Below are 15,756 nucleotides of genomic sequence, written 5' to 3'. Positions count from 1 at the left end.
CCCGGGGAAGCCCTGTCCTTAAGCTGGCGCCCCGAGGTTCCTAGGGCCGCTGTCCGTCTCCGTTGTGGGTCTCTCTGGGACTACCTTAAGGAGGCGGAGGGCGCGCGCGCGCCCCGGAAACGGAAGTGAGCCGTGGCCCGTGGGGAGAGGACGAGTGGTGACGTTTCCCCGGCCAACCGGTAGCTGTGGGAGCTGCTGTGTCGCGGTCGCCAGTGGCGGGTGCGGAGCGTTGGGCGGCTGTGCCGCGGCGGCTCGACTGGGCCCCGCGCCCTGCTCCCGGTCAGTGCTAGCGCGAAGCGGGACTGCGACCCAACCCCGGCGGCGATCCTGCCGCGGGTAGAGCGGGCACCCACGCCCTGCTGGCCCTGGGGAGTGGGCGGCGGGTCTGCCCCCCGGCCTGCTGGACAGCTGCCGGACCGCGCTGCCCTGGCTGCTGTTGAGCTACTGCACTTTCCCAGGCCGTCGCTGGAACAGGGCTGGGCCGGCCCGGTACGCGGCCGCTGGCGGTCTGGTTAGCTCTGGATGCGTGGGGAAAAGGCTGGGACCGGGCATCTAGTAGGTCTGCCTTTTCGCCAGTTTTAGCTTTTCAGTGAAAACAAGGCTGCAGGGCCATAGGCAGGATGGCCAGTTCCTGCTGCGGTTTTGGGGCTGCTTTCCTGCCTCTCCTCGGGTAATTTCAGAAGCTGGAAACTAGTATGTTGGGACTGAGTGCCGCTGTAGAAGCTCAACCCATTCCCACCTGTGAATCAGCCTTTGTTGTTATGATATTAGACTTACAGTGGGTCCTAATCCATGTATGTGTTTAGTATAACTTTATAGTACAGATTTTAAGTATTTCTTTTGCTTGTTATCCTTAAAACAGCTGTTATCTGCTAAAGCTGTTATCTTTAAAAAATTCCATGCATTAGAGAGTCCTGCTAGTTGAGCTGGACTACTTTTGGTTTGAGTTTTATACTAGATGGATAGGCAGGGGTAGGTGGACTGGCTCTTGAGAATTTTTACTGCTATTTTGTTATGGCTTAATAAAACCCCCACTATTTCTGCTGCCCCTTTATTCCTGAAATGCCACTTTTCAGTAGCAAGTGGAGAGGTCTTGCACTCTGCAGTGGAACCTGGGAGCTCAGTGCCGAGGTGCCCAGGCTGCTTCTGCTTCAGGCAGCTCAGTCCGTATAGCACTCATGGCCTTCCTCAGCACGAGGCCTGCTTGATGAAGCTTAGTTGTTTTGCTGGTCTTTTGGGGCCTGGCAGGTTCAGACCTATACAGTGAGCTTATAGAGTGCTGCATCAAAGCTAAAAAGCTTTTCCAGAACTGCAGATGCTCTGCACGCAGCCTATACTCATTCTGCAGTGCAGTCACTGTTAGTGCCTGTCTGGGCACCTGCCAATCCAAGTTGGCTACCTGCTAACACAGCTTACGTGTCTTTTCATCTTCTTGGATGGACTGTGTATGAAAAGTTATATTAATTTCTGTAGTTGGTATTCCTTAGTAATTCTGATGGTTTATAAATCCTTAATGTGCTAGATCTGATAGTAAAATGTTTAAACTCATCCCTTAGTATACTATTTGTATTATTCTTACTGTAAGGCTGTTGAAAGAAGCTTTTGGAGTTAAACATTTGTTTATTAGGACATAATTTTTTTTTTATTATTTGGAGATCCATAGAGCTCTGGAAACCAATTTTAAATATTGAGTTTTTACCCAGCTGCTGTATTATGGTCATGCTATCAAATTTCTAAGCTCTTATATCTGAGTGTTCTGGGTAAGTGTTGTCTGTAGCTGCAGTTGTAGGAGCTCAGATCTTTCTGAGATGGAATACTGTTTTTAAAGGTTTTATTATTTCTTTGTTTGGAGGGGTTTTTTTACAATGACTGTGATTTTCCTGGGAAACAAACTTGCAAAACATTCTGAATTTCTGCTTTCCTGGCACCCTCTGGGAGATTATATTGATGATAATGCTTTTTCAGAACTGTTTTGCAAGATGTGACTTATGTGGCTTCTGAGGAAAACTTGGAGTTTTCCTGCCTCAGATGTCATATAGGAGTCCTCTTCCAGCAAAGGAAGAAGCTGGATATCCATATCTGTTAGCATACTGATCTGCAAATATTTTATGGAGTTTCCTAGGAAGCATAGACAAATTTCTAAATGAAATGTCAAGTTGGCATGGTCATGTATGTCACTTTGGAATTGTCTGTTCATATAATGTACATTAAATCTAAAATCTGTACATATATTTATTTGCATCATTTGCTACACCTGAGGCCTATACTTTGAATGTATTTATCTTGAATCTTCTGGAGGTTTTGTTCTGGGTTGTGGCCTCAATATCAGAGGGGTTGGACAGTTGTGTTTCTTGCGTTTTTTTTCTTAAACTGCTGACTTCATAACATTTCATTAACTCTCAATTAGGCAAAGCAGTCAGGAGGTTGGCTTGTGTGTAATTTATTTTATATACTTTGGAATATATCTTTGTACGTATTTATAAACATACCGTAAACTTTGCTTTTTGGGGCTTGTGCAGCTGATAAATCTTGATGTGTGTGTATAATGAGCTTTTTATTTTATCTAGGTTGAAGCACTCTCAGAGAAAATATAAGTGTAGTTAATTATGTGTTCTTAATTTTACTAAATAGACCAACCTCTCTTGTCTATTTAGTCCTCTAGTCATTTGAAGAGCAAGGGGGAAAATTCACCAAAATCTGAAAAACTCTCAGCTACTTTGCTTAGAGAGGCGCTCATCATTGGCAAGTTTGCTTTCCATTCTGGATGGAGGAATTCAAATGTGTGGTTCTGAATTCAGCTGTCGGCAAGGGAATAGTTTGAGTTGTGTATGAGGAAAAAACCCTATGAAATTGGAAGATAAACAAGAAGTGTCTGAAGTTCTCTATTTCGGCAGTAACAATGATGTTGCAACTTTATTTGCTCATTAGACAAATCTTGGTTTGCCCTTTTCAGAATTCTGAGTTACTGTTCCTGCCATGTGTTCTCCTGAATAACTTGCCACCTTGTATAGGAGGTAGGGTGGCTTAGCATGTTGATTAAACTATGCTTACCCTTCAGAAATTAACTCTTTATGGTTTCTTAAGTACAAGTTGTGGTATGCTTTAGATTTATATATAAATTTGTGTCTGTAGTCAGCAATAATAGGCTGGTTTAAAAAAGCAAAACAACCACCTTCCCCCTCCCCCCAAACATTAAAAAATGCAATGTGAATTTTGCTTCTTAAAATTTAAGTATGCTTGAGGGGTTGCTAGAATGGGAAATCCAGTTTGATTTAATATAAGGTAGATAAAGTATAACCGATATGTAATGTTCAATTTTGCTAGCAAAATATTTTGTAGGATGCAGAACTTCTAGGCTATTCTGGTTGGTTTTATTCTGTCCTGTAGCATATTGCTGATAAGATAAAAAGCAGTTAGCACTCTTTCTGGAACTTTGGCTGGACTGTTTATTTCATAGTGAACTCGATGCACAAATATTCCAGACAGTGAAATGCTTTCTAATGGCAGCATGGAGTCTCTATTTTCAAGTAGGCCATCATGATAGCCTAAAATTAGCTTCAGGCCAGTATTTCCTAAAAATAACTTTAAAAAAAGTAAAACTTGTGTGCTTTCTAGAGTGGAAAGCAGGTTTCTTAACCCAAAAGATACTGGAATAATTACTTGGTGAAGGCATAGCTTCAACTAGGTTTAAATTTAATTTTTAATTGTTTTTCAGATTCTTCTAAGTTGTACTTGAAGCTGCCAAAATGGTTCTAGCAGATCTTGGAAGAAAAATAACTTCAGCATTACGCTCACTGAGCAATGCTACAATTATCAATGAAGAGGTACGTAGTATGCATGTGTGCTGGCACTAACATTTAGAAAGAAAAGTTCTGAGAAGTTCTCAAAGGCTTATGAGAAGCTTGAGGTAGGTTGATGTTATCTTGAGGTTCTTTTCTCTCAGGTAGAAGTTTTAGCTAGAGGTTTTAACCCCCTGATATTACTACCAAAACTTAGAACCAGATATAGACATATATAATCACCTCGGGGAGAGTGAGTCCTGTGGTCAAAAGGTCCTTGAGCATGGTGGCTGTACTAAGGGAGATTAGCATTCTGAGGAGGTAACACTAAAGAAGGCAAAATGTGCCTATGGTTGGGTGGAAGATAGGCTGTGAGACTATATAGAGTGCTCTTATTTATACCTGTGTGTGCAGCTGGATTATGGAGATGGCTGCGAGAAGCTGAAGTGTGAAAAGAGCAAATAGCTTTCAGTGTGAACTTTGCTGTCTTAAATGTGAAGATTATAGTTTTTTGCTGTCTTTATATTCAAGCCAATATGTGACTGAGGAGGATGTCTTGGAGTAGTCTGTTGGGTTTGCTTTTGTTTTTTTGTTGGGTTTTGGTTTTTGTTTTCTTTTAAATTTAGGGTTTGAAATTATAAATAAGTATTTTCTGCTATATGGACTGAAAACAGAGCGGAAACTAATTGATGTGATGGTTTAGAATGGCCTCTGAGTAAATAAATTGTTAGAAACTCTTTTTGGGAAGGCAGACAGGTGGCTTAAAGTAACTAAAAAGCAGGCTTATCAAGGGTTATAGGGTTGGAACTTGTGCACAGAAGAAAGATTTTTAACAAATCTCAAGCTGGGAGACAACAACTCCTTAACTGAATCTAACATAGCCCAATTTTGTTTTTTGCTTTCAGCAGTGGAAACTTTTCTTTTGCAAGAACTCAAGCTGTGCAAATGAAACCATTTTTGCAGGTGTTACTTTCAGAAAAAGTCTTTCTGTTCATGGCTTTTCACATTGAAAACCACTAAATTGGGTTCCTAACTGAGGCACTTACTTGCCTAAAAGATATACCCCAGAGCAGCAGTCCAGTTCCTGAGAATGCAGATGACAGTATGTCCATTTTTGCTTTAAGGGATGCTTTTATTTACAGATTGTGTTACGAGATTCTTTTTGTAGCTTTTTGGTACAGTTGACTCTAAGGAGTGCCTACAGGGAAGTTTAGGAAGACTTGCTACCATGCAAGCTGCTGTTGTGCTAAACGCAATAGGAAGTGTTCTGTGTTACTTTGTTATAGTGTGCATATTACAAGTTGAGGACCCTTATTTCCCCATATTACCCTTTGAAGTTTAAATTGGATTTGCATAGGAACAAATGCATAGATTTTTTTCTTTGTGGCAGTCAGTATGATAGGACTGCATGCATTTATTTTTTAAAAGCCTTGGTTATATGGTAAATACTTCACATCTTATTTTGGACTAATACTGTGTATTGTAAAACCATTTTTCTTTTATACTTTAAAGGTTTTAAATGCTATGTTAAAAGAAGTATGTACAGCATTACTGGAAGCTGATGTTAATATTAAACTTGTGAAACAACTCAGAGAAAATGTCAAGTAAGTAAACTAATCAAAATGCTTAAACTTCTGATGTTTGTAAAAGCTGCAATTCAAGGTTACAGAAGAATAACTTCTAACTTTGTATGGTTTTCTTAGACACACATGGTTTATCTTTAACAGGAAAATACAGTTTAAACTAAATGTCTAGCCAGTTTTCTTCAAGGAATCTTCATGAAGTTTAGCCAGTTATTGTTAAGCTTGTTTCAAAATAATGTTCCTGTTATCAGTTGAATAGTGTGATAAACAAGTTCTTTGTTAATTCCTAGACACCTTGTCTTCACGTGTTCTGTGCTGGGTATAAGTAGATCCAGTATAATATATATATAATAAGACCAGTACTGTTACTTGGCTGTTATCAGACGTGTAATTCAAGTAGATGCAAGTCTGAAAGATCCAAGTATTTTAGAAACCTGGCTTTGTCCTGCATATAAAGTAATGTCTCAAGTGCTTGTCTTCTTAAATATGTCCTGTCTGAAAACTCAAGGCAAATCAGTGTGTTCCAGTTACAAAGATTTCATTTATGCCTAGGTTAAAGTGATGCTGTAAGTTATGCTGTGTTTCATGGTTTTCCTAAACTCAGGTCTGCAATTGATCTGGAGGAAATGGCATCTGGCCTTAACAAAAGAAAAATGATTCAGCATGCTGTCTTTAAGGAGCTTGTTAAGGTAGGACTTCAAAACTGTATTATGTCACTTTTCTTGTACAGCCTAGGCTGTAGAATCAGTACAGTAGCAGGCCAAGCATTAAGGTTGCTGTGTGGTACCTGCAGTTATGTTTCTTGTTGTAAGGCTTTTTACTATTGCAAACAGTAGTATTCTTCTGATTGAAGCTACTCCCTGGGCATCGATCTGACTAACTTCTATTTTAGCTTCAAGTTCAGCTGTTCTTAATCTTCAATTGAAATTCAAAGACAAAATAAGGGTAAAATACTGTTAGCTTCTGGAATGTCGTTGCTTGTTCCAGAAACACACCTTTGCTACCCTAATAAAGATTTGCTTAAACGACTTATAATCCTTTGAAAAAGTGTTAATTAACAACCCAGCAGTCATGGCACCATTTTTCTTTAATCTGCCTGCTGGGTCAAATCAGTACCTGGGTATCAGTATTATTTTCTTTTTCCAGTTAACAGTATAGTCTTTTGTTCTTCTGTTGTCTGTGCCCACCCATATGCTAGTTCTCTGGAATGTATGTACCTTCTACTTTTTGAGAAGTGAGGCAGCAACCCTAAGAAGTCTTCTTTACTGTAGGATTTTCACCAGAAGAGATCCATCTTGAGCAGTGATGGTGGGGTTGAGGTCAAGTTTCTGTGTTGTCTGTTGTGCTGTGTTATAAAGGCCACCATGACTTTGGTGCTTGATATTACAAATAAATTAACACTGTTACTGTTAGAGAATTATTATGCATAACACTATGTATTTTTAGATATCTTGCACAGACTGTTGCTTGTCACTGTAAATCAGCAAGCATCTAAGCCAAAATTAGACTAGACTATGTATAAATTGGTTTGCTGCACTGGATATAAAACCAGGCACCTAGCGTGACTGTGACACTGTTCTGTGCTTCTGAAGTTCAGTTCTGCGATACACATTATTCTTTAGCTTGTAGATCCTGGAGTCAAAGCATGGACACCTACCAAAGGAAAACAGAATATTATAATGTTTGTTGGTTTGCAAGGAAGTGGTAAAACAACAACCTGTTCAAAGGTAACTTGCACTGTGAATCTGTTTGCATGTCTTTTTTAATGTTTTTTGTTTCTTGGGGAAGGTGGTGGTCATTGGGCTGCTTTGGTATGATTTGCTTGTGATCAGTGCTGTTTCTGTTAGTAGGAAAGTACTGATTAAACTGTAGAGATATTTTTGCAGAGGGGCTTCTGAGATGAGAAGAATGTCCAAAGTAATGTTCTTGTGGGGCATTTTATGGTTTGTAGAACTTTCTTCAAGATTTCTTTTTTAAACTAAGCTCTTGATAAAACAGTACTATTTATGGACAAGAAATTCCATTCTTTCTGGGTCTAAGACCGGTATTACGAATGGAACTGATCTCATTCCATTACCTGTTTAGGGAGACCAGTGGGAGCTGGCATCTGTGTTAGATATCTCATTTAAGTATGAGTAGGTGATGTGAAACTTCTTCCAGCCCCAACCTCATTGGGAAGATTTGGATTTGTTTTTTTAAGGCTAAAAAAAGCATGCTCTGATTCAGTGTTTAACCTGTTTATGATAGTTGTTGGGAGGAAAAAATATCCTGTGGAAAAAGATGCATCTTTGTTGTTTTTTTCAGTCATTTGCTTCTGAGATTCACACAAAGGCTATTCCAAATATACCACTATTCTGATTTAATAAGTCTCTTCTAGTGCTTCTGTAGGCAAACTGTGTTTTGGAAGTCTGTCTTTGGTCAACCAGATATTCTGTGAACATACATTGTACCAGTGAAACTGACTTTTACAAGAAAGTAAGGATTCCATTCAATCCTTTAACACATGTCCTTGAAATGGAATTATCTTTGTTCCTCTGGAAGTACAGAAACAGAGCTGTGCAAGTTGTAGCCATTACAGTACTTAATATTGAAGTACTTACTGCTTTGGGTAGTGTCCTTTTTTTGACTGGGTTAATTTTCTTCCTAGTAGATGGTACAGTGCTGTGTTCTAGCTTTAGTATGAGAATAACTACTATGTAGTTTCTAAAAGCTAGTTCTATCTGCAGTATTAACAGTAAGCAGAATCCAGGAGTTAGTAAAATGGGAACTGGAATTATTTGTAGTCATTCCTAGCTCAGGAAACTGGAATCAGGAGCAGAGGCAAGCAGTTGTTTCATCTTGCCTTTAATAATTACTTGTGTAACATACTTTTCTAAACAACAGAGATGTTCACATTGGGTACTTGTACAGTGTTACTAAGTTATAAGAAAGCTGGCTTGATTTATTTTTTTTTTTGAGTCTGTACTTCAGTGGCATATAAGTTGTTATACAGTGTCATGATTTCTCATGAGATTTTAATGTAACTACTTGTTTTGGATTTCTTTTCACAGTTAGCATACTTTTATCAGAGGAAAGGTTGGAAGACATGTTTGATATGTGCAGACACGTACAGAGCAGGTAATCCACTCTTTAATGATGTGGTTCTTTAATACTTACAGATTTTTTTTTAACAGCTCCTTGACTATACCTGTCTTACAGGTGCTTTTGACCAGTTAAAGCAGAACGCCACAAAAGCAAGAATTCCCTTTTATGGAAGGTAAGCATCTTTCAGAATCAGAGAACAATTCAGTTCCAACGATGTGTTGTTCTTTACTGAACATCTCTCACTAGGCCCCATTCAGTGTTGCGTGATTACTTGGATTTTGTAATATTTACTTTGATTAGGTGAATATTCTGCTTAATCCAGTGTGCTGTATGCCAGCAGTAGAAGGTAAAGGTAGCTTAAGAGATCAGGCATTTGGGGATAATTCCCTTGAATGTTCTCTCAGTGAGTGGCAGTTTATAGGTCTGTACTGGACAGATTTTCAGGAAGTACTGTTACTGATCAAAGGGTATGATTTTTGGACCCTTAATTTTTATTGTCAAGTAGGGGCAGCAGTGAACCTAAAAGAGCTTTTATAAAGCAAGAAATAAATTTTCCCTAAGCTTCATGGGAAGTGTACTGTCTAGGTGCTCAGTTAAATCCTGTTTCAGAGAAGGGCTGTTTAGTGCAGTTTTCAGCAGGGGAGACATGCAGTCCTTTGTGCTTTACTTTACTAAATAGTAAGGGCAAATGACTTAGACATATTTTAAATCAATTTTTTTGCTTGACATGAGAGAAAGTCACTCTTGAAATCCAGATCATTAACCAGTTTATAGTGAGGTGATGAAAGTTTGAATTAGTTTCTTTGGTAACTCTAAGCTGATTTGTCATTTATTCTTCTTGTTGTTTTCTTTGTTTTTCTTTGCGATCAGTTATACAGAAATGGATCCTGTAATTATTGCCTCAGAAGGTGTTGAGAAATTTAAAAATGAAAACTTTGAAATAATCATTGTTGATACAAGTGGACGTCACAAACAGGAAGACTCTTTGTTTGAAGAGATGTTACAAGTTGCTAATGCCATAGTGAGTAGTTTCAAGAAATACAACAACTTCTGTTATAGTAATTTGACTACAATTAATTTGTGTTTATCTCCTAATGTTCTGTGTGGTTAAACCAGGGCTGGATGATCAGTACTTGATAGTTTTAATTCTTCTATCTTTAATTCAAGAGGATGCTTGCATGTAACTAGACTGCCATTCCTGCTTAACTTCTCCATTTCAAGGTCTTTTTATTGAAAAACTAGATAAAAGAACCAGTCTGATCTGGTTTTCTGTTGCTAGGTGTACTGAATTTTCTGTGATTGTCAAAATAATTGCCCTGAAACAAAGAACATGATTGGATAACTTTCAACTGCTTTGATACGTAAATGAAGCTGGTGTTTCTTGTATGGGTTTTCAGAGTCTGACTATTTGATTCTGTGGTCTTGCATGACAGTATGATGGTTCCCACACAGCTGTTGCTAATAGCTAACTTGTTGTCAGAGGAATAGATTTCCTAAAGCTCTTAATGTAAAAGCCAAGGGAAAACATTAGCCATTAGTTGCTCATAGATCCTAATTAGCTTATTGTCTCAGATACTAGCTAAAATCACTCAAAACATAAGTAATCACTGTAAACCTATAAACTTGTAATATTTTTGTGTTGCAGATCAGTCATAGTGATACAGCATCAGTTTTCAGATGGTTGTTAGACATACTGTTTGTAAAACAGCTGTCCTTTTCTTTCAAACTGCACAGCCCTTAACATGCTCTTATTGCAGTTAGTTCTGCTGTTGACCATAATGCATGAACACTGTTTAAGCAAGAAGGAAATGATTACTTTATGTATCTCTTATTTCTCCTAGCAACCAGATAACATTGTTTACGTGATGGATGCTTCCATTGGCCAAGCTTGTGAAGCTCAAGCTAAAGCTTTCAAAGATAAAGTAGATGTAGCTTCTGTGATTGTTACTAAGCTTGATGGACATGCAAAAGGAGGTGGAGCTCTTAGTGCGTAAGTATTGTGTTGCAGTTGTGTCCAGCACCTGGCCGTGCATAGACAACCATGAAATATATGTTAGTGTCTCAAAAAATCTTGCCTATGAAAATGTTACTGTCATACTGCACAGAATCTAAGATTTAAGTAAATAGCAGTTATGTTCTTATCCTACTTCTGGTGGATAGGATCACCCATGGACTATTTAACGTTAGTCAGTATCAGATCTTCTGACGTACTTCCAATACAGTAGTGTGTATTGTAACATGTCAGACTTGCGCTTTCTGAAAACAGCATCAAGCAGTTGTATTTATTGTTTCTTGCCTATTCAAATTTTTTTTTTACAAAAACATAAATTTGGACTTAACAGATATGACTTACTTGAAAATTTTGCTTCTCATTTAATGCCCAAGATTTTTTTTTCAAAAGGGGAAAACTCTAGCTAGTCATATCTAATGGCTTTAAAACTGTTACGCAAATCAAACTTCTGGATTGCCAGTGTCCAGCAATTTGATAAAAAAATTAGTATTCATTCATACTTTCATGAATAGCATTCCTGTTGGATTTCCCTTGTGCTGTATCTTGACAAACTCAATTGACTAGAAAATGTTAACGTTTTATCTTCAGCCTTATACGATGGCGTGTCAGACTAATCTTCAGCTGTGCTTCAATGATATAGCTTGTAGGCACCTGAGATGATTTGTCAAAACAGTCTAGTTAATGACTTACTAAACTGCTGTCTGACTTTGATCTTAAGTGTTAGAGTTCATGAACTGTCATGCCTATTTTGCTGTTATTTACAGCAAAAAAAAGCAAACCAACAAAACAAAAAATATGAAAAGCCTGTTCTAGTTGTCATGTGCTTGTATGTGTTAAGTCTGCTGTGTTTGTTCTATACATTCTGTAGACTGGAAGATGAATTAATGTAAAAGCTAGTGCCAATGATTGATGAAAAAGTTCTTTCTTATGTCTAAGCTTTTTTTCCTGAGTTGGAAACAAGATTGCTGTCTGTTGCAGGAGGTACCTTGAAGAAAAAGTAATCAATGCCTGTCTCATCTGTCCTTGCAATACTAGCAAAGAGACCACTAGGATAAAATGGAGAATATGTCTGTTGATATTTTTCAAAGCAGAGCTTGTATTTTACAAACTAGAGAAACATCTTGTCAGCTTCTCCCAGCTACCCATCCTAAATGCTGGATGTTTTTGTATTAATAGTTTGAGGAGTGGGATGAACAGTTGAGGAGAAAGGATGCAATGTGCTGATGCCTAGCTGATTATGTTAATGGGTAGTACAAAAGATGGGTGGTTTTTGAGAGGCCATTTCATAAAATATATTTTACTGCAGAGTTGCTGCCACAAAGAGTCCTATTATTTTTATTGGAACTGGTGAACACATAGATGACTTTGAGCCCTTTAAAACACAGCCTTTCATCAGCAAACTTCTAGGTATGTACTATGTACAGCTGTACTTAAAAGACACTTAATTTGAATTGGATAATAGAAGTTGAAGTGTCACTTTCTTTTAATGCTAACCTCAGAGCTGGGTTGTTTCTTTTCCAGGTATGGGTGATATTGAAGGATTGATAGATAAAGTAAACGAGTTAAAGTTGGATGATAATGAAGCACTCATAGAAAAGCTCAAACATGGTAAGTTATTCCCAAGGACTGAATTGTGGGTTATTAGCATAACCTAATCATGGCAAGTTGTCTCAGAGCTGTAGACCATTGAATTAGTCTGTAGACAAGTAATTTGTTTCATGTACATAGTTGTGTTGTTTTTTGAGTGATAAAGTGTGTCAGACCGCAGAATAATTAGTTTAATGCTTAAGTGTGTGCTATCTAAAACAGTTTAGCCATGGTAATAGGAAAGAGTTTGATTTATCTAATCACTGTAGTATTTACCTTGTGAATATAAAGAATAACAGAAAAGACAGCAAGGCCAAAATGCTAGTGTGACTTCTGCTAAACCTATTGCTTTGTTGTTGCTCTTCAGGTCAATTTACGTTAAGAGATATGTATGAACAATTCCAAAACATCATGAAAATGGGACCGTTCAGTCAGATCTTGGTTAGTTATCCTCAAAATATTCTTGGTTTATCAGATTTTCATTTCTATTTGACAGACTTTGCTGTAAAATTAAAACTCTTAATTGAATCTAATGCTAAGAGTCCGTACTTTTTCAGAAATGTGAAATTACTTGCTTACTGCGATACATAACAACTGAACTAAAGCTTGCGATCCATATTTCTGGCTGCTTAATTGAAATTAGGTCTGCCTCTTCTGACACAGTATTTTTTTTCCATTTTTAAAACAAGGGTATGATCCCTGGTTTTGGAACTGATTTTATGAGTAAAGGCAATGAACAGGAATCAATGGCAAGGCTAAAGAAACTGATGACTATAATGGACAGTATGAATGACCAAGGTAAAACAAACTTCACACACTGTTTGTTTTTTTTTTTTCTCTCCATTGTTGACCAAGCTTATTTACAGAGATCTTTTTGGAAACAAGTTGGAGGTACGGCAGCATCTACAGTGACAGAAAATGACAAAGAGCATTTATCACTCTTAGAAATGGGGAAGAATACATGTCTTAAGCTTTCTGAATAAGTCTAAATATTTAGAGATACCTTCACAGTTGCCTATTGCTGCTTTATGTGTGTAGAGTAGGTGGGATTTTGAAGCATTTGGAGATTATTGTAGGGTATTTATTGGATATGAATGTACTTTTATTTTTCATCCTGTAGCTGTGCTTCTTGAATTATTAATGCTATACTTGCAAATTAAAAAGCTACATTCATCTTTAATCTGTCATTGCTGTGGTTCTCCCTACACACCCTCAAATTTACATGATGTAACATAGCCTCATCTCTGGAATTCAAGGTGGTGTTCCTGATCTGTTCATAACTCTTGCAGAAGTATGTTCTTACCTTTGTGCTAAACCCATTAATATGTTTTAAGACCACGTATGCTGAAAGCATAATTTATTCAGATGACTTTTGCTGCCATGGTGATTACTATACAAACATAACAATTTTTTATACTACTCCTTAGAATATTACATCTCAGTTATTTGTTAAATTCTGCATTGTCATTTCTAAACCAAGGTTTTCAATCCCTGGCTCAAAAGTTAAGTTCTCAACAATAATGAGAACAAGTTTGCTACCAGCTGTAATAGATTTTAATGTCAGTAACTGAATGGATTTTTCTTTCCCACACTGTACTTGCAGAACTTGACAGTACAGATGGTGCCAAAGTTTTCAGTAAGCAACCAGGAAGAATCCAAAGAGTAGCAAGAGGTTCAGGTGTTTCTACCAGAGATGTTCAGGAGCTGTTGACTCAATATACTAAGTTTGCACAGATGGTGAAAAAGATGGGAGGCATCAAAGGGCTTTTCAAAGGTAAAAAAAAAACAAACAAACAAAAACCCCAAGCATTTAGTAACCCAGTGGGGAGGTTATGTGATGTGTGAACACAGAGGAAATGTGAAAATGTCAACCAGGTGTTGAGAGAGGACAAAGTGAGCTGTAGCTTGCTTATTTTCCTGATGTTTGAAAGTTCTTTTATGTAACTTGTGAGAGCTGCGTTAATCTTCACAAAACTAATGCATAACTTGGTGGTGAAAATTACAGTATTTTTGGCTTCATCAATGTAGACTTCATTACTGCTACACTACTGACCCTTCAGTCTGTTATGTGGGGTGCAGGGACTGTTGATCGTTAAAATATTAAGTGCCTGATACAGTAACTATGATCACGGATTCAAATGGATTAGAATCTAGAATTAGGAGGTAGAAGTCTGATTTATTTTCAGCCCCACATGTTAATGCACTTTCTTACAATTGCTTCTTTTGTGTTTTATTAGGTGGTGATATGTCAAAGAATGTAAACCCATCTCAGCTGGCCAAACTGAACCAACAGATGGCAAAGATGATGGATCCAAGAGTTCTTCATCATATGGGTACGTGTAGGCTTTTACAGCTCCAGGAGAGGACTACCAATTACAGTGGAGCATTTTAAATATAGAAGTGAGGATATGACAAAGCATGCATTTAGTACCAGTATGAAGTGTTTCCTGACAAAAATCATAAAGCTTAGTCCATGTGTTATGAATGCTTTGCAGTTACCAATGCTTAATCTAGTCTCATCACTGGGATTTGGCTCTCAAAATGATCAGTTGGAGGGGTGTCTGAAGTAGTAAAGTGGTGACTGTAAGCATGACTGCACTAAAGCACATCTATTCCTAAACTTCCCTTCTTTTGTAGTCTTTGCCTCAAATGCCTAAATTTTACAGGAGTATCTTTAAATAAAGACTCCATTCTGAAACTTTACTAATTGATAATGGTCACTACTTTAAGGTTTTTTTCTTTTGTCTAGATCTTAATACACAGGTCATCTTAAAACCTACTTCAAGCCTGGTGTTTTGCAGACCTTCCTGTAATTATTCAACTGTCCATTTTCAATAGCCACTGTAACCTAGCTTCAGTCTTGGGCATTTGCATCTGTATGTTATTGAAATAGTGTGTGTTCACTGTGATAAGGCCCCAAGCAAGATAGCTGTGCTTCAGAGTTAATTAACACAACCATGTTCTCATTTACCTTCTGCAGGTGGCATGGCAGGACTGCAGTCAATGATGAGACAATTCCAACAAGGTGCTGCTGGGAATATGAAAGGCATGATGGGATTCAATAATATGTAAAGAAGCCTTAATAAAAGTGGACTTTGACTCGTTCATGGCAACTTCAGTGAATGAATTTGCTTTTGTCCTTTTTACAGTGATTAGGGGAGTAGTCTTTTGAAATCTTATTCAGGCTTCTCAGTTTCTACATCTAATTTCTGAAAACTATTTTTGCTTAAATTAGTTCCTCTCCACTAATAACTGATGGCACAAAGAGTACTTAAATTTAATAGAACAAAATCATTATGTAAAATTTTAATATTTAGAGACTTTTTAATTGTTTACATCAAATGGCAGCCATTATATTTGTAAACAACCCTGATCTTTGGTTATAGTAACATAAAATGTCACAAATATACTGTAAAATAAAATTTAAGTGGTTATAAACAAGGGAATGGCCTGTTTCTTCAGTTTTCATAACTGTCCTTTGTCAGTATGTAATTGCATGATTTCCTTTGTTTGAGTTGTTTCTAATGGCTGTTTTAACTCATATTTGGCATTGATACTGTAAGAATGATCCAGTATCTGAAATGTGCTGTTGCTGCTCAGGTGTTTTTCTTGAAGCATTTGTAGAAGACGGATGTGCTGTGCTCAGGTTTGTACAAACCTTTGTGCTTCAGAACATTACTGTTCTTCCGCTGTACACAAAGAAGTAACTAAA

General features: G+C 37.6%; 1 protein-coding gene across 2 annotated transcripts; it reads left to right on the top strand.

The window, feature by feature from the left end:
- Positions 1-64: 64 nt before the first annotated feature.
- SRP54 (signal recognition particle 54) lies at positions 65-15,485 on the top strand. Of its 2 annotated transcripts, none has more exons than XM_005149305.4 (16): positions 65-279; positions 3,716-3,824; positions 5,292-5,383; positions 5,967-6,051; positions 6,985-7,089; positions 8,413-8,479; positions 8,561-8,618; positions 9,317-9,467; positions 10,288-10,436; positions 11,764-11,864; positions 11,979-12,065; positions 12,412-12,485; positions 12,734-12,842; positions 13,648-13,818; positions 14,282-14,377; positions 15,025-15,485. In XM_005149305.4, the coding sequence occupies exons 2-16, from the start codon at positions 3,747-3,749 to the stop codon at positions 15,114-15,116; spliced, it is 1,515 nt and encodes a 504-aa protein (XP_005149362.1). In that variant the 5' UTR covers positions 65-279; positions 3,716-3,746; the 3' UTR covers positions 15,117-15,485. The 2 variants fall into 2 exon arrangements, with proteins under 2 accessions (XP_005149362.1, XP_030904876.1); XM_031049016.2 differs by lacking the exon at positions 65-279 and adding an exon at positions 471-489 and having other exon boundaries at positions 15,025-15,157.
- Positions 15,486-15,756: the final 271 nt, after the last annotated feature.

The sequence above is a fragment of the Melopsittacus undulatus genome, chromosome 4, assembly GCF_012275295.1.
Source record: "Melopsittacus undulatus isolate bMelUnd1 chromosome 4, bMelUnd1.mat.Z, whole genome shotgun sequence".
Taxonomy (NCBI): Eukaryota; Metazoa; Chordata; class Aves; order Psittaciformes; family Psittaculidae; genus Melopsittacus; species Melopsittacus undulatus.
This window is presented reverse-complemented; position numbering and strand designations above follow the sequence as displayed.

Bases quoted from the DNA above. Each gene is read 5' to 3' on its own strand.
- SRP54 (XM_005149305.4), top strand. From the start codon at position 3,747: ATGGTTCTAGCAGATCTTGGAAGAAAAATAACTTCAGCATTACGCTCA. The intron at 5,384-5,966 runs GTAAGTAAACTA...TCCTAAACTCAG, and splicing joins CAACTCAGAGAAAATGTCAA to GTCTGCAATTGATCTGGAGG. The intron at 12,486-12,733 runs GTTAGTTATCCT...TTTTAAAACAAG, and splicing joins GACCGTTCAGTCAGATCTTG to GGTATGATCCCTGGTTTTGG.